This window comes from Vulpes lagopus, chromosome 2 (assembly GCF_018345385.1).
Source record: "Vulpes lagopus strain Blue_001 chromosome 2, ASM1834538v1, whole genome shotgun sequence".
Classification (NCBI taxonomy): domain Eukaryota; kingdom Metazoa; phylum Chordata; class Mammalia; order Carnivora; family Canidae; genus Vulpes; species Vulpes lagopus.
Window position 1 is genome coordinate 127,579,398 of NC_054825.1, and position 23,904 is coordinate 127,603,301.

Consider the following 23,904-nt stretch of genomic DNA (forward strand, 5'->3'; position numbering starts at 1 on the left):
TTTAGGGTATAAGAAGGCAAAGAAATACACTCAGATAGAATACAGTTAAGATGTGGACAGAGAAAACATACACAATGCCAGATGTCCAAATATCCATTCAGGCAATACCTTTTCACCTCAATATATGAAAGAGTGCAGGGAACCAAAAAAAGAGTTCTAGAAATAAAATTTTATTACGGCCTACTTAACCAGGGCAAGTGGATTTAACCTACCATGTAAATGATACCTCTTCCTTCCTTCCTTCCCAAATACTGAAAGGGAAGTGAATTTGATGCTAAACTTGTGAGCTCCCCCAGAAATTTGCCATATACATTCTAAAGAGATGTTTTCTAAATAAATAAATAAATAAACAAACAAATAAATAAATAAATAAATAAAAATAAATAAAATAAGGAGGTGTTTTCTGGTTTTAAGAAAATTCAGTACATAACAATCTTCACTAAGCAAAAAATACTTGGAAACACATTACAATGAAAAATATTTCATTGCAGATATTTTGTAATGATGCTTCCTCAACACTCTCTCTTCATGAGGACTTTTTGAATTTTAAGGGAGGGAGGGAGCATTTGTTCCATATCCCTGACCAGGGAAGCCCTAAGCCACCCCAGCAGCCCCTTCTCTGCTCACAGAACGAACTTCGTCCCTTTCGGTTCTTCATAGCAAACTGGTGCAAATGGACCTTTCAACCATTCCTGCCATCCACTACAGGGAGGACTACAAATGTCTGTCCAACAACATCTGGTTTAAAGTCCAGTTCTGCACCTCTCAGCAAGCCCTTTAACCTCTATGTCTCCAGGTGAGGTAACTGTCTGCTCCTTCACCAAAGGGCAGCAAAGGGTCCAGGAGTTAAGACATGGAAGCATTTAGAACAGTTCCTGGCACACAACAAATGCTCTATAAATGTTAGATTTATTCTTATAGTCTTGTAGCAAAATACTCCCAAGAAACTGTCACAAGCATCCTGAGAGATGAAAACACCATGTGATCAGGACCACATAATACTTCTGTAATGAAAGGGGGAAGGAGGGAAGGCAGGATGGGCATAGCACATTTAGTTGTCAAGAAAATGTGTCCAATTTTTAAAAAATATTTTATTTATTCATGAGAAACAAGAGAGAGAGAGAAAGAGAGAGAGAGAGAGAGAGAGAGGTGCAGAGACACCGGCAGAGGAAGAAGCAGGGAGCCCAATGTGGGACTTGATCCTGGAACCCCAGGATCACGCCCTGGGCCAAAGGCAGGCGGCTCAACTGCTGAGCCACCCGGGATCCCAAAAATGTGTCCAATTTAAGGAAAATATATGTTCTTTGCAGTGTATGTTTGAACATAAGTGAGGGTACATTAAATCAATCTATCAGGAAGTTCTAACCCAAGAGGCGCACTGAATATACATTTTGGCTGGGTGCTGAAAGCTTGAGTGTTAGATCAGCATTCAGATAAAGCTGAGATCAGAGAGCATCACCATCATCGGATGTACATCTCAAATACAAACCTAATTTTGAAATTATCAAAAAATTGTACCTGTTTTATTAGGAATTTTAGTGATAACTTTACAGTTTGACAGGGCAGTGCAGAAGCAAGAATTTCATAGCACAGTCAGACACCAGACTGCCATGCAGCTGCTCAAGGGTGCGCAGGTCCTGCAACTCCTACTAGATGCTCACTGTCCACTACAGTCAGCAGAGAGGAGAGAGGGGGTTTGTCAGCTAGCTCTGCTAGGATACTGCAGACAAGGAGACTGCCACAAAATCATTAAATAGTATTCTGTCTTTTAGAGTTACTGACTGAATTATTTTGTCTAATATTATGAAAGCTAGAGTACCTTAATCAATTCCACAGATAAGAGTTATGCTATAATTTACTCCTTATTATTCTGCCTTACATAGTCTGAATTTGCATAAATGTTTTATTGGCTCAAAAAAGATACAATTTTTCCTGAAGGTATCTAGTTAATTCATTTTCTCAACATTCATATAAACTATGAATCTACTTCCTTAGGTAACTATCTAAATACTCATATTGTTTATTTCTTTAATTCTATTTATTTGTTGTTCTGAATAGTAAATGAACACCTTTCATAATCAATCAATGCAGCATTTTACTCTTGCAATAAGGAAAATAATAATAGTAGATATTTATTTAGCATTAACTACATGCCAGGTACTCCATGTGACACACACACACACACACACACACACACAATCCTTATAGCAACACTAAGATGTAGGTACTATTCTTATTTCCATTTGCCCAAACTAGCAAGTGGCAGAGATGGGGATGTGAACCCACATGCTGGCCAGGGGTCCATGCTCTTAACCACTAGACACCTTGCTTCATTGCAGGTAAATGAGTAAGAGTTAAATGGGAGAAGGGGGTTTGGAAGAAAGGTATGGAAAAAAAAAAAGGTAACGGCACTTGCAGAAGCACTCAGACATGTGTCGAAGAGGGTTTGAGAAAGGTGCTTGAGAACACCAGATAGGGCCACGTGCTGAACCCACAGAAGGCAACGAGCGGCTGCAGTTGAGGGTTCTGAGGGGGACAGGCCATGTAGGACCGTGCAGGTCTGATCAAGGGACAGGAAAAGAACAGCAAGCCACTGGGGTCTTGCACCAGGGACGAGGACATGACAACAAGAATGCTAGTGTGAAAGCCACTGTGGTATGGAAATGGCTGGCTGAAAGTGACAAAGCAGGAAACCTCGTCAGGAGGTACAGTGACAGATTGGATAAAAGGACGATTATGAGTGGAGATGAGAGGAGATGAGAAGGTACCTATCATCAGGGCAAAGTGACAGACAAAGTGACAGGATTTGGGGGAAGAAGGAAGTCTCCAGAAGGAAGTCTCAGGGATGACTCCTAGGTTTCTGATTTGTGCAACTCGATGGATGAGAATGTGTTGTTCCACAAAATGGAAACACCTAATAAGGACTGAAGTTTCTGGACTTCTCCTGGACATGTGGAGCAGGAGCGGCATTTGTGATACCCACAGGGAGCTGCCCACAGTAGGCAGCTAGATATACACACCCAAAGCCCACAATGAAGGTGGGAGCCAGAGGTGTACAGTCTGGAGTCCTCATATAAATGATGATTCAAGCTGCAGAGGTGCATGAAATCGTATAAAAGACACTAAAAAAGAGGGCCTATGGCAGAGCCCTGAGGGCTTGATATTTTAAAAGACCAGAAAGACAAGGATGAGTCTGCAAAGGAGGAACTGAGAGGCAGAAGGAAAACAAGAAGAGTACAGATATCACCGAAACCAAGGATGATGAGCTTAAGAAAATAAAGCTAAATGCTCTGACAGGTCAAGCAAGATGCTGAGGGAAACATCTATTAGATCTGGAGACATGTGGTGACTGTTTCCAAAGGGCAGTGGGGACAGGGCCAGACCTGGAGTGAAGTAAGGCTTAAGTGAGAGGACAGGAAATGAAAAAAGAGTATATACAACCCTGAAAAAGGTAGCAGAGTGAGAATGTAGGGCAAGAGCAGCAGATTTAAACTAGGAGACGCTAAACATGTTTAAACTGGTGATGAAGACCAAAGGTGGAAGGAAGGTGAATATATCTCAAAAGGAAGGAGCTGCCAGGGTGAGGTTTCTGCACAGGAACAGGATGCAAAGCCTGACCAAGTGGCAGGAGAGACGGTGCCTCTATATTACCACAGGGGAGGAAGGTTCAGAGGCATGAAGGTGCAGGCCGGTTTGTACCTTTAAGACTGGGAGGGTGATAAAGTTCCCATCTGATGGCTCCCAATTTGTGTGTGACATGGGAGGCAAAGCTGTATCCAGAAAATGAAAGAGGAGATGTGGTATGGGAAGGACGGGGGAAGGGGAAAGTGAAGCAGTGTTGGCGCTTTGAGGAAACACAAAGGATGGAACTGATGATTGTAGATGCTGGGAGACTGAGTGAACCCAAGAATAGAGGAATGCTGGGCAGTGCTGAAGGCTCGTTTCAGAATGCAGGGAATCAAGAATTTATAGGGGTTCCTGTGGGCTCTACTGAGTGAGGCACGGTGCTTGGCCTGTGAATGCAGGCAGAGAGAAAGCCATCGTTAGCAGTCATCCAGGAGGCGGGTTTTACTAGCAAGGCACGACAAAAGATCCAAGGGCAAGGGAGTTAAAGGACTGGGAGAGGATGCTAGAGGTGGACCAGGGACCTAAACTCTGTGAAGAAAAGAGGGAGGATGGACTCAGAGAGAATAAAAAGATAAGAGATAAGGGCACTGATAAGAGGAAGGCTAATTATAGTACAAACTGCTGACAGAAAAGATGTGGGCATTGGTGGAATATCTAAATTTAACTCATTAATTATCATTAATAATCATTCATTAGATTATTTGAATTCTTAATGAGTTCAGTTATCCATTAACACATTAAGGTCAATCTTCTGTGACATAATTAAAGGTTGAGTTTCCTGCTCCATGAAGGACTCTCTGAAATTATTAAGAAGAAGGCCACCAACAACCCATGGAGAAATTAATAAAGTACCCACTTGTCTGGAGATTCCTCCTCCAGGGGGCCTGGGGACTCTTCTACCGCTGTGATCTCTTCCATTGGTGCAGTCTGCTCCATGTCACTGAAAAGCAGTGAGAATCGTTCTGATCACACAAATATGTTCACATTAGTCCTCTTACATATTTGAGATAGAAAAAATACATTTCAATATCCTTTTGCTTAAGTAAATATCATTCAAGGAATTATACACACATACAGGTAATCCACATCAAAATGAAAATGAGAAAACTGCTAATCCTTTGAAATTACTTGAAAAATGTGATAAGTACTCTTAGAAATAGAAGTTTCTATGAATGGCCTAAAAATAAAAACAGATTATAAATGACCAGAATAATTATTTAAAACTTACTGTCCTAGAAAATTCCAAGTATCAACAGGAGCCATAAAATTTCTCAACATGTGCTTTTAGAATATGTTCAAATATAAGCAACCATCGATAACACAGACACTGCTAAATACATAGGATGTTATATATGAACCTGACAGTTACCACAAACCAAAAACTTATAATAGATACATAAAAAATAAAGAGAAAAGAACCCAAACATAATATTAAGAAAGTCATCAAATCACAAGGGAAGAAAGCAAAAGAGATTTTAAAAAACCCCAGAAAATGATTAATAAAATGGCAGTAATGCATACCTATCAATAATTACTTTAAATGTAAGTGGACTAAATGCTCCAATAAAGGATATAAGGTGACTGAATGGATAAAAAAACAAGACCTATCTATATGCTGTCTATAAGAGACTCACTCAGACCTAAAGACGTACACAGGCTGAAAGTGAAGAGATGGAAAAAACATTTGCCATGTAAATAGAAGCAAAAAATAAAATAGATCAGATAAAATAGACTTTAAAACAAAAACTGTAACAAGAGGGAAAGGGTATTACATAATGATAAAGAGATCAATCTAAGAAAAGAATGATTATAAATATGTATGCACTCAACACAGGAGCACCTAAACATATAAAGTAAACGTTAACAGACATAAAAGGAGAACTCAACAGTGATACAATAATAGTACAAGACTTCAACCCCCGACTTACATTAATGGATAGATCATCCAGACAGAAAATCAATCAGTGGCTTTGAAAGACACATTAGACCAGATGGAATTAACAGATATAGAACAAACCATCCCAAACAGGAGACTATACATTATTTTCAAGTATACATGAAACATTCTCCAGGATAAATCACATTAGGCCACAAAATAGGTCATGAATTTAAAAGACTGAAATCATATCAAGCATCTTTTTCTCATGACAACATAAAACCAAAAATCAATTACCATAATAAGACTGGAAAAAACACAAACATGTGGATGCTAAGCAATAAGCTACTAAAAAAATCAATGGGTCAACAAAGAAATCAAAGAGGAAATAAAAAATACCTTGAGACTAATGAAATGAAAACACAATGGTCCAGGAGCACCTGGGGGACTCAGTCGGTTAAGTGCCTGTCCTGGGCTCAGGTCATAATCCTAGGGTCCTGGCACTGAGATCCTGAGTTGGGCTCCCTGCTCTTGGGGAGCCTGCTTCTTCATCTCCCTCTGCCCCTCCCCACACACATGTACATGCTCTCATGCTCACTCTCTCTCCCTTTCTCTAATAAATAAAATCTTTAAAAACAGCAACAACAAAAAAAACCCTCACAACTGTCCAAAATCTTTGGGACACACCAAAAGCGGTTCTAAGAAGGAAGTTTATGATGATACAGGCCCACCTCAAAAAAACAAGAAAAATCTCAATTTAACTCTACACCTAAAGGAACTAGAAAAAGAGGAACAAAGCCCAAAGGAGTAAAAGAAAAGAAATAATAAAGATGAGAACAGAAATAAATGAAATAGAGACAAAAAGCACAATGGAAAGATCCATGAAACCAAGAGCTGGTTCTTTGAAAAGATAAATAAAATTGATAAACCTTTAGCCAGATTCATCAAGAGGGGCGGGGGGAGGACCCAAATAAATAAATCACAAATGTAAGAGAAGTTACAACTGATACCACAGAAATATAAAGAGTCATAAGAGAGTACTACAAAAAAATTAAACACCAACAAATTGGACAATTAGAAGAAAGGGATAAATTCCTAGAAACATACAATCATCCAAGCTGAATCAGGAAGAAATAAAAAATCTGTAACTGGCCAATTATTGGTAATGAAATTGAGTTAGTAATAAAAAAAACTCTAGGAGTAGAGGCTTCACAGGTAAATTCTATTAAATAATTATTTTTCAAAATATTTTATTTATTTATTTGAGAGAGGGAGAGAGAGCATGAATAGGGGCAGGTGCAGAGGGAGAAGCAGACTGCTGGCTGAGCAGAGAGCCCCTACCTGAGGATTGATCTCAGGACCACAGGACCATGACCTGAGCCCAAGGCAGACACTTAACCAACTGAGTGACCTAGGTGCCCCTCTGTCAAATATTTAAAGAAGAGATAATATCTATCCTTCTCAAACTATTCCAAAAAATAGAAGAGGAAGAAATGCTTCAAATTCATTCTATGAAGACATGGCCAACAAACACCTGGGAAAATGCTCCACATCACTTGCCATCAGGGAAATACAAATCAAAACCACAATGAGATACCACCTCACACCAGTGAGAATGGGGAAAATTAACAAGATGGGAAACAACAAATGTTGGAGAGGATGTGGAGAAAGGGGAACCCTCTTGCACTGTTGGTGGGAATGTGAATTGGTGCAGCCACTCTGGAAAACTGTGGAGGTTCCTCAAAGAGTTAAAAATAGATCTTCCCTACGACCCAGAAAAGGTCTGGGTCTTTATCCCAAAGATACAGATGCAGTGAAATGCTGGGACACCTGCACCCCGATGTTTATAGCAGCAATGTCCACAATAGCCAAACTGTGGAAGGAGCCTCGGAGTCCATCGAAAGATGAATGGATAAAGAAGATGTGGTTTATGTATATAATGGAATATTACTCAGCCATTAGAAATAACAAATACCCACCATTTGCTTCAACATGGATGGAACTGGAGGGTATTATGCTGAGTGAAATAAGTCAATCAGAGAAGGATAAACATTATATGGTCTCATTCATTTGGGGAATATAAAAAGCAGTGAAAGGGAATAAAGGGGAAAGGAGAGAAAATAAGTGGGAAATATCGGAGAGGGAGACAGAACATGAGAGACTCCTAACTCTGGGAAACGAACAAGGGGTGGTGGAAAGGGAAATGGGCGGGGGGTTGGGGTGACTGGGTGATGGGCACTGAGGGGGGCACTTGCTGAGATGAGCACTGGGTGTTATTCTATATGTTGGCAAATTGAATTCCAATAAAAAGAAATTAAAAAAAAAACTAAAAAAAAATTCATTCTATGAGGCCAATACTACCCTTATACTAAAATCAAAACAAAGACACCACAGAAAGAATTACAGGCCAATATCCCTGATGAGCATAGATGTAAAAATCCTTAACAAAATGTAAACAAACAGCATTCAACAATACATTAAAAGGATCATTTACCACCATCACACTGGATTTATTCCAAGTGCACAAGGATGATTTAATACCTACAGATCAATCAACATGATACATTAACATGAAGATGCAAATATCTCAAAAATATTTCACAGAATTCAACATCCATTTATGATTAAAACTCTTAACAAAATGGGTAGAGAAGGAACATACCTCAACATAATAAAGGCCATATACGAAAAACTCACAGCTAACATCATACTCAACAGTGAAAAACTAAAAACATTTCCTCTAACTTCAGAAACAAGACAAGGATGTCCATTCTCACCACTTTTATTCAACATAGTACGGAAAGTCCTAGCTATACCAATCAGACAAGAAAAGGAAATAAAAGGCATCCAAATAGGTAAGAAATAAAACTGTCACTATTTGCAGATGACATGATACTGTATATAGGAAACCCTACATTACCCACGAAAAAAATATTAGAATAAATGATATCAGTAAAGTTGTAGGATACAAAATGAACATACAGAAATCTGTTGCATTCATATATATATACATATATTATACATATGATATATTATACATATGATATATGTATAATATATATACTTTAAAGAATATATAATATACATATTTTTTTAAGATTTTATTTATTCATGAGAGACACAGAGAGAGAGGCAGAGACATAGGCAGAGGGAGAAGCAGTCTCCTTGCAGGGAGCCCGATGTGGGATTTGATCCCCGGACCCTGGGATCACAATCTGAGCCAAAGGCAGATGCTCAACCACTAAGCCACTTAGGTACCCCTGAATTCCTATATATTATAATGAATTAGCAGAGACATTACAAAAACAATCCCATTTACAATTGTATTAAAAGGAATAAAATGCCTATGAATAAACTGAACCAAGAAGGTGAAAAACCTGTACTCTGAAAATTATAAGACACCGACAAAAGAAATTGAAGACAACACAAATAAATGAAATACTCTATTCTCATGGATTGGAAGAATAGTGAGAATGTCAACTCTATCCAAAGCAAACTACAGATTCAATGCAATCCCTATCAAAATGTCAATGGTATTTTTAACAAAACTAAAATAACCCTAAACAAGTATGGAACAATGAAAGACCCCGAACAGACAAAGCACCCCTTTTTTTTTTTTTTTAATTTTATTTATTTATTTGAGAGAGAAAGAGTGCAGGAGATGGGGGGGGGAGGGGCAGAGGGAGAGTAAGAAACAGACCCCCAGTGAGCAGGGAGTCTGATACAGGGCTGGATCCCAACACCTGGAGATCATGACCTGAGTTGAAGGCAGATGCTTAACCAACCAAGCCACCCAGGTGCCCCTGACAAAGCACTTTTGAGAAAGAAACACAGAGCTACAATCTCAGATTTCAAACTATACTACAAAGCTATAATAACAAAACAGTATATAGCATTGGCACACAAATAAAGATACAGATCAATGTAACAGAAAAGAGCCCAAAACTAAACTCATGCATATACAGTCAATTAGTCTATGACAAAGGAGGCAAGAATATACAATGGGGAAAAGACGGCCTCTTCAACAAACTGTGTTGGGAAAACTGGACAGCTACATGCAAAAGGATGAAACTGGACCACTTTCTTACATCATACAGAAAAATAAAATCAAAATGGATTAAAGACCTGAATGTAAAAACTCAAACCATAAAATTTCAGAGAGAGAGAGAGAGAGAGAGAGAGAAACCATATGCAGTAAACTCTGAGACATCTGTTTAGCAATATTTTCCTGTGTCTCTCTCCTCAGCCAAGGGAAACAAAAGCAAAAATAGACCATTGGGTCTACATTGAACTAAATAAAAAGCTTTTGCACAGTGAAAGAAAACATTAAGAAAATGTAAAGGCAACCTACTGAATGGGAGAAGATCTTTGAAAATGATATACCCAAAAGTGGGTCAATATCCAAAATATATAAAGAACTTATACAACTCAACACCAAAAAAACCAACAGTCAATTTAAAAACAGGCAGAGGAGTTGACTAGACGTTCTCCAAAGAAGACATTCAGATGACCAACAGACACATGAAAAGATGCTCAACACCACTCATCATCAGGGAAATGCAGAAATTAAAACCACAATGAGATATAATCTCACACAGTTGGAATAGGTAGTATCAAAAAGACATGAAACAACAGTTGTTGCTGAGGATGTGGAGAAAGGGAATCCTTGTGCATTGCTGGTGAGAATGTAAATTTGTGCAGCCACTATGGCAAATAATATAGAGGTTCCTCAAACAATGAAAATAAAATTACAATATGATCTAGCAACGCCACTTTGGATATTTACCACCCGTAAATGGAAAGATGAATTTATTTATTTTAAAGATTTGAGAGAGTGCACATGCATGCATGAGTGCAAGCAGAGGGAGGGGCAGAGGGAGAGAGACAGGATCCCAAGCAGACTCCCTGCCAAGTGTGGAGCTTGATGCAGGGCTTTATCCCATGACTGATAAGACCATAACCTGAGTCAAAATCACAAATCAGACACTTAACTAACTGAGCCACTCAGGTGCCCCAAAAGATTAAATTTAAAAGATATATGCACCCCTATGTTTATTGCAACATTGTCTACAATAGTCAAAATATGGAAGAAACCTGGGGATCCCTGGGTGGCGCGAAACCTAAGTGCCCACTGATAGATGATTGGATAAAGAAGATGTACTGTATACACACAGTGCGATATCACTCAGCCATAAAGTATAAAATCTTGCCATTTGTGACCTGAAAGTATTATGCTAAGTGAAATAAGTCAGAGAAAGACAAATACATATGATGTCACTCATGTGTGTCATCTAAAACACAAAACAAATGAAGACTCATAAAAACAGAGAACTGGTGGTTCCTACAGGGGCAAAGGGGTGGAGGAGGATGGGTGAAATAAATGAAGGGGATTAAGAGGTATAAAATCCAGTTGTAAAATAACAAGGTCATGGAGATGAAAAGTACAGCATAGGGAATATAAATAATAATACTGTTATACCTTTTATGGTGGTGACAGATGAGAACTCCACTTAGCATGGTTTGCATTTCATAATGTATCTAATTGGTAAATCACTGTTATGTACCTCAAGTTAATACAATGTTGTATGTCAACAATAATAATTTTTTAAAAAAATTCTCAACCTACAAGTGTTAAATGACTCACAATACACAAGAATACGCCATATCAAACTTTTAAAAAATGATAAATACATTCCACAAAAATGAGTGTACAGAATACACACAGGCTGGTGATAGCTGCACCAGAAAAGTCAGTCTCTGAAACATCAATTTATATACTGTCACATCTAAATACAATCTATAAATTGGAAATGACAGAACAGTGAGACACAATTTGAATTCTAATACACATGATCTTAATTTTTCCTTTTTATGTTAATGTTAATCCTATCTGAATATTACTTTAGAAAAAAGCAGTCTCAGCAAAAGAAATTTCATTTTCAGGAAAATGCTAAAAATTAGTCAATATAAGTATATTCATTAGAAACATTTCATACTCTACATGCAGAATCCAGCACTTTTCCATCTTCCGTTATGAAAAAATATCACAACATAAGCTATTCTTTAAAAGAAAGATAAACTGTAATAACAGAGTTGACTTTTTTACATTTAAACTTCTTATTCACAATGCAAAGCTATTGTATTGAACTTTAAAATGAATTTTTCAATACAGAATTTGAATATTTAATTTTATTTTTTTTAGTAATCTCTACACCCAACATGGGGCTTGAACTCATGACCCCAAGATGAAGAGTTGCATGCTCATCTGACTGAGCCATCCAGGCACCCCAAATAATTAATTTTTACTTTAAAAAACGTCCTAAATCAAATGTACTCTGAGTTTGGAAGGATGCAGCTGCTGCTCTGGCTGGCAGGCTGCCTCTGCACATCAGCCTGACCCCAGCAGGGTCACGGAGTCTGGGTACCCAGGAGCCCTCAAGTCTAGCAGCAGAAGCAGCAGCAATTACTCCAACTTTCTCTTTATTCCCTTTGCAACATAATAAACCAAGGGGATAAAAACCATAGGTTTATTGATAGTTTGTAGCTTTCAAAAATTACAAATCATAAAAGGGCTGACTATATGAACACCAGCATTTCTAAAACTTGAGCAGCCGATTTAAACAAAGAGAAAAAAATCACAGATCTCCCTCCTGTGTTAACCTAAATTATTTAATGAGAAAACAAAAAACTAATGTGCTTATAGCTCTTATAAAACCGCGTGACCAAAACTATAGAACAATGGGACTTCAAAATTAGCGACAATTTACATTAGTAGATTCTGTTATTTTGTTGAAAGTAGAAAACCAATGTTGGATTTACAGAAGAAAGATAAGCATCAGGGGCCATGTGTATATTTTGATTTCACTTATATGAATGCAGAAAATGCCTGTTTGCACAGGTACATTGCATCAAGTGATGTTAAATACCTCAAGGCTTTGTTATCTAGTTCAAATTCAATCAGAATTCACACTTACCCAAATCTACGACAGTGAACAGATTTTAACTGAATGTTACTTGATTATTACATAAGACCATCTTGCCCTTTGAAATAAAATTTGGAAGGCACCATTACTGAAAAGTGTTTTTATGGGTGTGTTTCAACCAGTAACAAGAAAATATCTGAGATCTGATATTACATTTTTTTAATTACCACAGATGGAGAAAATTCTACTTTCAGCATAAGCACCCACTGTCAAACTGTTGAAGAAAACCAATAACGTTGGAAATGGCTCTGTATGATTTTGAAAACATCTTATCCATAACTTTAGTTAGCACTGCCAATGCCTTCAACGAGGAATACTAACCACAGCAAAATCCTTAAACCTTTAGTTTTTTTAAGGATTTATTTATTTATTTTAGAGATGGAGACGGAGGGGCAGAGGGACAGAACCTCAAGCAGGCTCCCCACTACCTGAGCTGAATCCAAAAGTTGGACACTCAACAACTAAGCCAGCCAGGTGCCCCAAAACCCCCAAAACTTTCAACACAGTGTTTGGCCTTGCCAGCCATGAACAGCCTTATTACATTAGGCTCACCTCTGCTCTTTTCTCATTAATCAAAGGCAGCATATAACCCGAGTGTACTATACTGTTTTCATGATCAAAATCCATATCTTCATTTGTTAAATAAGAAATCCACGTCTTGGGGCAGTTGGGTGGCTCAGTCGGTCAAGTACCTGCCATCTGCTCAGGTCATGATCTCCAGGTCCTGGGATCGAGCCGCTGTTGGGCTTCCCACTCAGCACGGAATCTGCTTCTCTCTCTCTCTCCTTCCGCCCCTCCCCACGGCTCATTCTCTCTCTCAAATAATAAATAAAATCTTAAAATAAAAAAAAAAGAAATCCAAGTCTTATTCTCCAAAAATCTTTAAATTACAAATTATTGCCGCCTCAGAGGTTTGACTTAATAACTCACAGACAATTCAAAATAACATGTGATGTGAGTCATTTTAGCATTGGGACATGCCAGTCCACCAGAGGCACCCTGGCACCTGGTTACCTCTTCATGTGATAAGACCAATGCTGACCCCGTAGGGAACATAATCACTTTCAGCCAAAATTATTTTTAAGTTCCAATGCAAACTTAAATGGAGTGGTAGTATTTTAATTAATTTTTTTTGACAGAGATTGAGGGAAAGCACAAGCAGGAGGGGTGGGGGTGGGGGGTAGGGAAGGTCAGAGGAAGGAGAGAACCCACAAGCAGACTCTGCTGAGCACAGAGCCAGACACAGGACTCCACACCAGGAACCTGAGATCACAACCTGACCTGAAACCAAGAGTCAGGCGTTTAACTGGCTGACCCACCCAGGTGCCCCTGGAGTGGCTCAGGTGACTCAGAGGTATTACTTTATAAGATATATACTTTCAAAGTAAAATAAAACAAAATTAAAAAATTCATAATCAAGATCCTATGAAGCCCTATACTGAGAAACATTCAGCAAGTTTCTTCTTCCTTTCAAGAACACAGAAACGCAGTGGTAGCACATGCAATATTACATTTGGTATTGTTTTGTATACTATTGACTTTAAGGACAGGTTTCAGGAAAATCAATTTATGTAAAAAGCTTATGTTCTTCAGAAGAAGAAAAGCAGAAGCCTGGATTCCCTCAAGCCTTCAAACTTGTAGAAAGCCTGCCCTACAACATAGGCAGGGCCCTGAAGTACTTGCTGCCTATTCTATGCAGACACAGGAAGGCATTGTCCCTGCGGCTATGAAATGACAGAAACAACAGAACCAAGTACCTCCTCTAAGTAGCAAAACTGGCACAGATCTGAGACACCAAGAAGCCTCAGAAAAATGTCAAATTTGAACCTTTGGCAAAACTTGTCATTGAGCTTGAGCCTGCAAATGATTTCATAAAATCAAGATGCAATGTATATAAGAATTTGGGAAGGTCACAGGAAAATACAGAATATTCAGTAATTTAGAAAGCATTCTGAGGCCTATGCAAATGTACAGTGCCATGTACTGGGGCGTGAGCAAATACAAATTTGTCTGGCTAAAATATGATAAAAGAACTTTAAAAAGTAGTTTTCAAATCTAATTGCAACATAACAACCATGCTTTAAACAAGTCATCTCACTAAACAAAAGCCTAAAGTGAATCTCTATCTAATGGCACGCAAGCACAAAGATGCTGCAAGCACAACAGAGGAATACTTTTCAAGAAAAGGAAAATAAAGATCCAGAGATTTCCACTTAGCTATAGGTTCACAGAAGGCACACATTTGCACCATACCTGGTATCTTTACCTGATCCCCAGGTTCGAACTCCACATCCACCCATGTTGTCTTCAGTTCTGATTGCTCTAGAGAAAGAAAGAATATTCCCTTAAACTGGAAGGTAGTTCCAAATCAGAGAAGTTGGTCAAAAAAGCTGTCCCAGGATCAGCTCCCTCAGGAATAAGAGTACCATGAATATTAACACATAGCAAACAGATTCATACCATGTATTATCAAGATCATGAAGCAAAAATGGCAGTTACAGAGGAACTGACATTTTCTCATTCCCACCATACCTCTCGAAATCTCGTTTTCCTCTCTGGTCAAAACCGTCAAAAGCTCTGTTCCCGGGGCCACCTCTGCCTCGGCTTCGCATGGCCCCTCTGGGGCCTCCACGGCCTCTCAGTGGTCTGTCCCGATCAAACCTGTCAATGGGTCTAGGAAGAGAGGGGCATAATCAAAAGCGGTGAACTGGATTAAGGGCTAAGGCTTTTTTTCAGAAAAAAAATTCTAGAAAGACATGATGGCTGTAATACATTGGAAAGAATGGTGGCTGGAGTAATAAAGTAACTGTTAACTTTCACTGAATGATAGTACCTGAGGCACTGTTCTGAGTAGTCCACGTACAGGAATTAATTCTCATAAACAGAACTATAGTATACAACTACTGTCCACAGATAAGGAAACTGAGGCACAAAGGAGGATAATTTGCCCACAGTCGTACAGCTGCGAGGTGAGGGAGCCAGACCAGAGAAGCAAGTCCTGGGCAGGTCTCACACTAACCTGTGGAAAGACATCCCTTTTTCCCTCTGGATCTGGTTTCCTCACTTATAAAATGAGGAGGTTAGATAAACTCTAAGATTCATTCCAGCCCTAATACTCAGTATTTAAGTTAAATTTGGAATGTTTTGTACAACCGAAAAAATTAAACTTCAAGTTACACCCCCTCCCAAATCTCCCTCTCCCAAACAACCCATCAGTGACACAGGGGCTGAAAACATGAACCTGTAAACCACCTCAACGCTAACAACCATGCTGCCCTACAGGACCTTCCAAGGACAGCTGAAGCGCTTTGTTAAGGCCAACAGCAACTTTTGTCTTTACGTCATTTGGCCCCATTCATCATTTGAAACCAGTGACCATTCATCTTCCTCTGACCTCTCTGGCTTCTCCTTCCCTGCCTGTCCTTAAAAAGTATTTTCATAACAGGCCATACTGAAACAGAGTACACATTCACAAGCTACTTCCCTTGCTCCCTAGCTACCCAATTCTACTTCCAAGAGGTAGTAGGCACCTCCAGATTCACATGAAAGGACCAGTTCCGTATCTTGCCTCTTTCATTTAACTCGTCTCCATATGCTTCACACACAGCTGCCTCCCTCGTTCTTCTGGATACCGGATTGTCCTTACATGACCCTGCATGCCTGACTCCCCATTCTAGGCACACATTGTCCTTCATCTCTATGCTATTGCTATGTGACCTTACATCTCTCATCGTAGTCTCTGATCCTAGGCCACAAAGCCAGTTACTTCCTGGACATACCCTCTGTCTATGCCCTGGCCCTGCAGATACATGACCAATGCTGACCCCCTGCTCCTCTTATGGTCCCTAACTTACAGCATGAAAAAGTACCTAAGCCAAGAACCAAGTGTCTTCTACACTCTTCCCTTCTTCCTCTGCCACATTCACTGGTGCCAAGGCCTGACTGCCCACCCTCTTCTCACACCTCTTCTTGGCTCTGTCTCTGGCCACTGTTAATTTTTATGAGGGTCAGTCTTTCCTCCATTAGGCTTGAAGCTACTGCAGGAAGGATCCCATCTTTTTCATCATTACAATATTACTTTAATAAGATAAAATTTATTTTTTAGGGACGCCTGGGTAGCTCAGTGGTTGAGTGTCTGCCTATGGCTCAGGGAGTGATCCTGGGGCCCAGGATCAAGTCCCACATCAGACTCCCTGCAGGGAGTCTGCTTCTCCCTCTGCCTATGTCTCTGCCTCTCTTTCTCCATGTGTCTCATGAATAAATAAAATCTTTTTTTAAAATTGTATTTTTTAATTTGTCAAGGCTTTAAAAATATTTAAAATCATGAAGAATTACTCATTGAACTCTAGTGGCATTAGTGGTTCAAACACCAAAACCAGAGGTATGTTCCTGTCTACTGCTATGGCTGAAAATGTTACATTAAAAAGCTACTATATGATGTGGGGAAAAAGATACAAAACTCATTCTATTGGAAAAGAAAAAAAATACAGAAGCACCACTTATTAACTTTATGCAAGTCTCTTACTAGAAACATCATCCTAAATACATTCTCCAAGTTGGCTTTTCTGTCTCCAACCTCCCTCCACCCCTGAGCAAAACAAAATTTCTATTCCTTTTTTTTTTTTTAAGGTTTATGTATTTGAGAGAGAGAGAGAGAGAGAGAAAATATGTGTGCGTGAACATGTGCACTTAGCAGGGAAGGGCAGAGGGAGAGGCAGAGAATCTCAAGCAGACTTCCCACTGACTGTGGAGCCCACTCAGGGCTTGATCTCATCATCCTGAAATCATGACCTGATATGAAATCAAGAGTCAAGACACTTAACCAACTGAGCCACCCAGGCACCCCAAAACAAAAATTTTAAATAGAGATTGTTGTAAAATCCATTACACATATGATAAATATCTGAAGGAGAGTTCTAAAACAATGACACAATTCAAGTAACAATACATTCTTTAACAAGGAAGTTGAACAGGGCCATAAAAGAAAAAAAATCTAAATATTGAGGGGAAGTGAAACACCAAACACACGTGAAAAGAATGCCAACAGTCAGAATAGGTCTAAGTTTACATGTAATCTAGATCAGATACCAGAAAAATACAAAGTCATTTGAAATATAACAGTGATTGAAACTGACCCTGAAATAGCCCTGTGTGGTATTTTAATCCCTTAAACTACCTTATTCTTTATTCTACAGGTTACACACACCCCCACCCTCAATTAAATATATTCTCAGTTGCTTCTTTATATTCCTTTTATTATAAAATATATCCTTTTTGTGCTCATGTTGGCAGCATATATACTAAAAATTGGAACATTAAAACATGTCTTTTTTTTTTTTTTTTTTTAACAGGTTAGTGAGCGTGGAGAAATCCTGTACTCTGCTTAAGGAAGCTTTGTGATGTACTCACAAGTAAAAGCAAGGAAAATAACATTTCAGTGAAGAATCCTGTTGTACATCCCTGTAAGCCACTCTCTGGTGGCAACCCTAGCAAGTAGACATGAGTACCTGTTTTACAGGTAAAGGAACTGAAGTTCATGGAAGAGAGAAGGAGGGTTAGCATTTAATGGGTACAGTTTCACTTTGGGAAGATAAAAATGTTCTGAGATGGATTGTGGTAATGGTTGCACAACAATGTGAATGTACTTAATGCCACTGCACTATCGTACATTTATAAGTGGTTAAAATGGTAAATTTTATGTTATGTATATCTTACCCCAATTTTTAAAAATGTTTCCCTTATGAGGAGGAAAAAAAATTAAACATCTGAGTAAGTGATTCTCTCAGAACTGGAACTGACTTTGAATGACCAGCAGTAAACTTTCAGGAAAAGCCAGAGAGTCAAAAGATACCCAGACAGAGGTAGACTAATTTCCTAATAGCCCATGTTCAAAGATTCACTTAAATTCATTATTTGGAGCCTAAAGAAAAATTCCTACTGCATTAAAAACAGTAATTGCGCTCCCAGACTATGCGCAAGTGATGTGGCTAAACTCTGCACCTGAACCACATGGAAGCTACTCTCGGCACCATTTATGACACTGCTTCTATGTGAACACATGTGTTCTGCCTTAGTGGAATAAAAAAATCCATGTGAGCTGGCTGTGACCAGAGTACTTATCACGGCAACTCTGGGTCTTTGTTCCCTTATTCATAAACATGAAGAGGACTGAATTAGATACTCTGTTAAGATTATCAAGATTCTAGGGGCACCTGGGTGGCTCAGCCATTTAAGCATCCAACTCTTGATTTCAGCTCAGGTCATGATCTCAGGATTGTGAGACTAAGCCCTGTGACTGGCTCTGTGCTGGATGTGTGATGTGCTCAGTAGTTGGGTGTCTGCCTCCGGCTTAGGGCGTAATCCCAGGGTTCTGGGGTCAAGTCCCACATTGGGCTCCCTTCGGTGAGCCTGTTTCTCCCTCTGCTTGTGTCTCTGCCTATCTCTTATGAATAAATAAAAAAATTTTAAAAAAAAGATTCTCTCCCTTTGTCCCTCCCATCCATGCATGCATGCTCTTAAAAAAAAAAAAAAAAAAAAGATTTTCAAGATGCTATAATTCTAACAAACATGTATATGTATCATAGAAAATGCAAGGTGACACAATTTCTCACTATTAAATAAGCAAAGATGAAAGTTCAATCTATCATATTCAAATCTGAAGAAAGAGTTATGAGAAATGCTTTCATAGGGGTGCCTGGGTGGCTCAGTCAGTTAAGCATCTGCCTTTGGCTCAGGGCCCTAGGATCAAGCCCGCATCGGGCTCCCTGCTCAGTGAGGGGAGTCTCCTTCTCTCTCTCTTTCTGCCCTTCCCCTTGCTCATGTTTTCTCTCAGTATCTCTCTGTCTCAAATAAATAAATAAAATCTTTAAAAAAATAAAGAAATATATAAAAAAAGAAATTCTCATATAGATTATTACTGACAGAGTAAACGGACAGGTTACTAGGACAGGGATTGGTCATTATGTATCAAAAGATCCCCCCCTTATTCAAATTTGTTTTCACATTACATGTATCCATCAAAACTTTCACTGTAACAACTGCATCCTAGGATACATGATGCCCAAACTGGATCCTAGGATACAGGATGCCCAGCTGAGAACCACTGGTTCATGGCCCTAACTGAAGTTCCCACTTCTAGAACTCACATCTAGTAAAGGTCCAATACTAAGGGAATGATTACACTGTACTGCATCCAGACAACAAAACAGAACCATAAAAAATGTTTACAAAACATTGTTAAGGATATGGAAAACACTCTGCCCTGTCAAGCAGAATTGAAAGAATATGAAGGACTCAGTACATGTGTATTATCAACTTAAAATTTAGTAGATCTGTGTATAAGAAAAAAAGGAAAAAATTAGGCCAAGTGTCAAGAGTAATTATCTTAGATGGGAAGATAAGTAGTTTTAATTTTCTTTATAATTGTATGTATTTTCTAAACTGCCCAAATTGCTTTATTGATCTTTATTAATAGAAGAGTACTTTTTAAGAAATTAAGGAAAATATCTTTTCCTTTTTTAAGATTTTATTTATTCATGAGAGAGAGGCAGAGACACAAGCAGAGGGAGAAGCAAGCTCCCTGTGCGGAGCCCGATGTGGGACTCTATCCCAGAACCCTGTTTCTCTCTCTGCCTGTGTGTCTCTGCCTCTCTCTGTGTCTCTCTCATGAATAAGTAAAATCTTTTTTAAAAATAATAATTTCCTTGAAGGTAATAATTCCCTACATATACCTAACGTAATACACTGAGGACACAAGACATCACTTCTGTGGTATTCCTGCCAAAGTGAATATCATTCCATGAAGAAACACCAGACAAACTCAAATTCTGGGCTGTTCTACAAAATAACTGGCCCACACTCTTCCAAAATGTCAAAGTCATAAAAGATAAAGGAAGACTAAAGAGCTGGTCTACGCTGAAGACGACTAAATGCAGTGCACATTCCCGGACTTCATTCTGAACCCGCTTTTTTTTTTTTTTTTTTCTTTTGCTAAAAGGGATGGGACAATTGGTGAAATGTGGAGTACTCTGTAGATTACACGATTTAGATAATTAGGTAACAGTACTGTATCACTGTTAATGAGTTTGATAACTGTACCATGTTTTTCAGAAATACATTTAAAGTATTTAGAAATAAAGAGATATTTCTGCACCTTACTCCTAAATGTCAAAAAGGGTATGTGTGTGTGTGTGTATGTAAGGGAAGGGAAAGAGACAGAAAGAGAAAGGGACGGGATCCCTGGGTGGCGCAGCGGTTTGGCGCCTGCCTTTGGCCCAGGGCGCAATCCTGGAGACCCGGGATCGAATCCCACATCAGGCTCCCGGTGCATGGAGCCTGCTTCTCCCTCTACCTGTGTCTCTGCCTCTCTCTCTATCTCTCTGTGACTATCATAAATAAAAAAAAAAAAAAAAAAAAGAAAGGGAAAGTAGGATAAAGCAAATGTTAACATTTAGGGAATCTGGATGAGGGTATATGGGAATTCTTTGTATAATTCTTGCAACTTTCTGTAAATCTGAAATTATTTTTAAAGGAAAAAGAAAAACCCCTCCATAATCCCATATCCCACCCTACCTCTGCATACATGTCTGATTTCACTTAATAGGTATCATTTTGTGTTCATATATACTCATCCTTTTTAAAGACTCACAGTTTTGCTACTATAAAAAGCTGGAAACATGAAAAAAAAATACACATAGGTTTCCCCAAATAAATTGCTCTGATCCAAAAACCTTTTTTGTAAGCCAGCAGACCATGGCCATTACACAGCAAAATTGAAGAAATCACCAAAAATTGCAGAATTAAGCCTTTCTCTTCCCTTACCCTCTGACATGGTGGCAGATACACCATCTTCATGTTCTGAATATGTGACTTCTAGGGACTAGACCTGTGAAAGTCACCACCTGCCTCAGCCCTCCCAGACTGAGCTATTTATTCTCTGCTGGATTTTTGTACTTTTTTGTGGTAAGGCAGTTTAATGGTAGGGCATGGTTTTACAAAGCCATATCCTTTGGATAAAACTTGTAGCCAGGATCCGAAATGGAATGAGTAGTCAAGAAGTTGAAAGACTTTGGGAATAATGGCTCCCTTGACATGAAACTGTTGACAGCTGATAGAGTCCACATACACGGTTCTAGTCTCCCTAGACTTTTTTTTTTTTTTACCTACTTTGCTTTAAACGAGATTCACAAGTTGCTTGCTTAATCTAAATTCAGTGTCGTGCAGGTCGAATAATTAAAAACTTCAGGCAGCAAGCCCCTGCCATGGTAGTACCAAGCATAAGACCTCGAGGACTGCTCCGCGGGTACAGGTAGGCACACACAGCCTGCATGCAGCCCCATTACTCAGGAGTCCAGCTCCACATGCCGGCACCACCTGCCAGGTTACAGCACTTTCTAGAGGAAGGTAGGGGAGCCAAGAATTGGTGTCACACACTGTATCAGTTTTTCTTAAAATGTCTGTCATCATGAGAGCCAACTGACCTAACCAACCATAGGGCCAGAAACTTGTTTACATTTTTAGTAGTCTAAATCAGTAATGTTAAATCAAAACCATAATTATATCCCTAGCCTACACTGCAAAACAAAATGTAACCAGTTTCCCAGACTCCTGTGCAGTTTTTTAGGGAGTCTTTGCTCAGTTACCAATAAATAATTTATTTTTTCACCATACGACCATTTCCTTCCATGTCACATAAACTCCCAACTAAAATTGGCAAAATATTCCCAGGACTGGCATCATGAAGAGGTTGCAAATGCTAGCAGTTCTCTGAAAACCCTCTGGCTCCCCACTCCCTGCAGTACGTACTTTTCATCTGTGAACTTCTCAGGTGTCAAGTCGGCCTGTCTCTCAGTCTCATAGGGTCGATATTCCCTGTAGGATCTCCGCTCTGCTCTGTCAAGCGTCACCTCTGTCCCCCGGCTGTCATTCCATCCCTGTTGCTCCCCTCTTCTGGGAGCTCGCTTCTGGCCTGCTGGCGACAAATCAGAAGGGAGAGCTGGGACACCGGGTCCATGACGGTACATTTACTGTCCAGAGAGAGTTTTAAATTCTACTTTTCTAGAAGTTGAAGTCATAGGAAAATCTGGGAAGTTTGAAAACATTCAGAGAAGAAGTTATAGATGCTGTCACGGCCCAAAGCAACTACAGTTGAGCCTTGAACAACACTGTGATTGAGGCGTGCAGGCCATGTGTACATGGATTTTTTGAGATACAGTACAGTAGTGTAAATGTATTTTGTCTTCTCTAGCTTAACTGCTGTTAAGAATACAATACACAACACATTCACAAAATACATGTTAATTGACTGTTATCCATAGGCTTTCACTCAACAGTAGGGTATTAGGTAAATTCTGAGGAAGTCAAAAGTTATGTGGATTTTTGCCTGCACAGGAGGGTGGTGTCCCTAATTTCCACATTGCTCAAGGGTCAACTGTACTTCCTAATAAAACTTTTAAGATACTTATATTCTCTTTCTCTTCTGTCCTAGGCAATATAAATTATACTAACTAACATACAGGTATCTCACAATAAGTGACAGTTCATGTTTGCTAAATTGTTTTTGACAGAAACTTTATTAAAATGTCGTAGTTAAGCTCCATACAGAAAAGTTAAAGGACAGACACTATATTGCAGATTGTTCTTTAAATGAACTATGATTCATCATTGGCTATTAAGGTTTTAGTTTCTAAATAGTCTATACTACTATCATCTTTTTTGTTTGAAAACAGATTTTCCTGCTCTCCTGCTCTTTGATGGGTTTTATACATTTACTTATTTTTTTGTTTGTTTCATACATTTAGGATCATACTTCTCAATAGGAGGCCAAACTGCTATTTGCCAACTCATACGAGGGCCAGTCAGCACTCGAAGGGGTATCTCTTCTTTGCAGAAGCCAGCACTCAGCTGGGGCCACTACAGGCTTCAGTCTCTTTTTCTCTCTTGACTCTTCTCTGCTTTTGACTTTAAAATTTTTAAGTAGATTCTATTTCTGAGGGCAGCCAATACTCGATAAATTCAGTAATGAACAACTTTGTCACTTCTTAATTTTTTTTATTTATTTATTTATGATAGTCACAGAGAGACAGAGAGGCAGAGACATAGGCAGAGGGAGAAGCAGGCTCCATGCACCGGGAGCCCGACATGGGATTCGACCCCAGGTCTCCAGGATCGCGCCCTGGGCCAAAGGCAGGCGCCAAACCGCTGCGCCACCCAGGGATCCCCTTAACTTTGTCACTTCTTAAATCATCTTCCAAAAATGTGTTTATTTTTCTCTATATACATTTAAAAGGTCTCCATCTCAGACAGGACACATTATTTTTATTATAGTAACTTCAATTTTCTTTGGTATAACTTACCCTTCACATTCGTTGTATGGCTATAAAAATATTAAATGTATTTGAATTAATGGGTATTTTTTAA

The 23,904-nt window shown here is 39.1% G+C and overlaps 1 protein-coding gene across 2 annotated transcripts in view; it reads right to left on the reverse strand.

The window, feature by feature from the left end:
- HABP4 (hyaluronan binding protein 4) overlaps positions 1 to 23,904 on the reverse strand; it is a 41,973-nt gene that overhangs the window by 14,301 nt on the left and 3,768 nt on the right. Inside the window, exons 2-5 of one of the 2 annotated variants that reach the window (XM_041745552.1) lie at positions 22,291 to 22,453; positions 15,019 to 15,159; positions 14,740 to 14,808; positions 4,484 to 4,567 (exon numbers count right to left, since the gene is read on the reverse strand). In XM_041745552.1, coding sequence (XP_041601486.1) covers positions 4,484 to 4,567; positions 14,740 to 14,808; positions 15,019 to 15,159; positions 22,291 to 22,453 — 457 coding nt within the window. Of the gene's footprint in view, positions 1 to 4,483; positions 4,568 to 14,739; positions 14,809 to 15,018; positions 15,160 to 22,290; positions 22,457 to 23,904 lie in introns of both variants that reach the window. The other variant, XM_041745551.1, reaches the window with a different exon arrangement.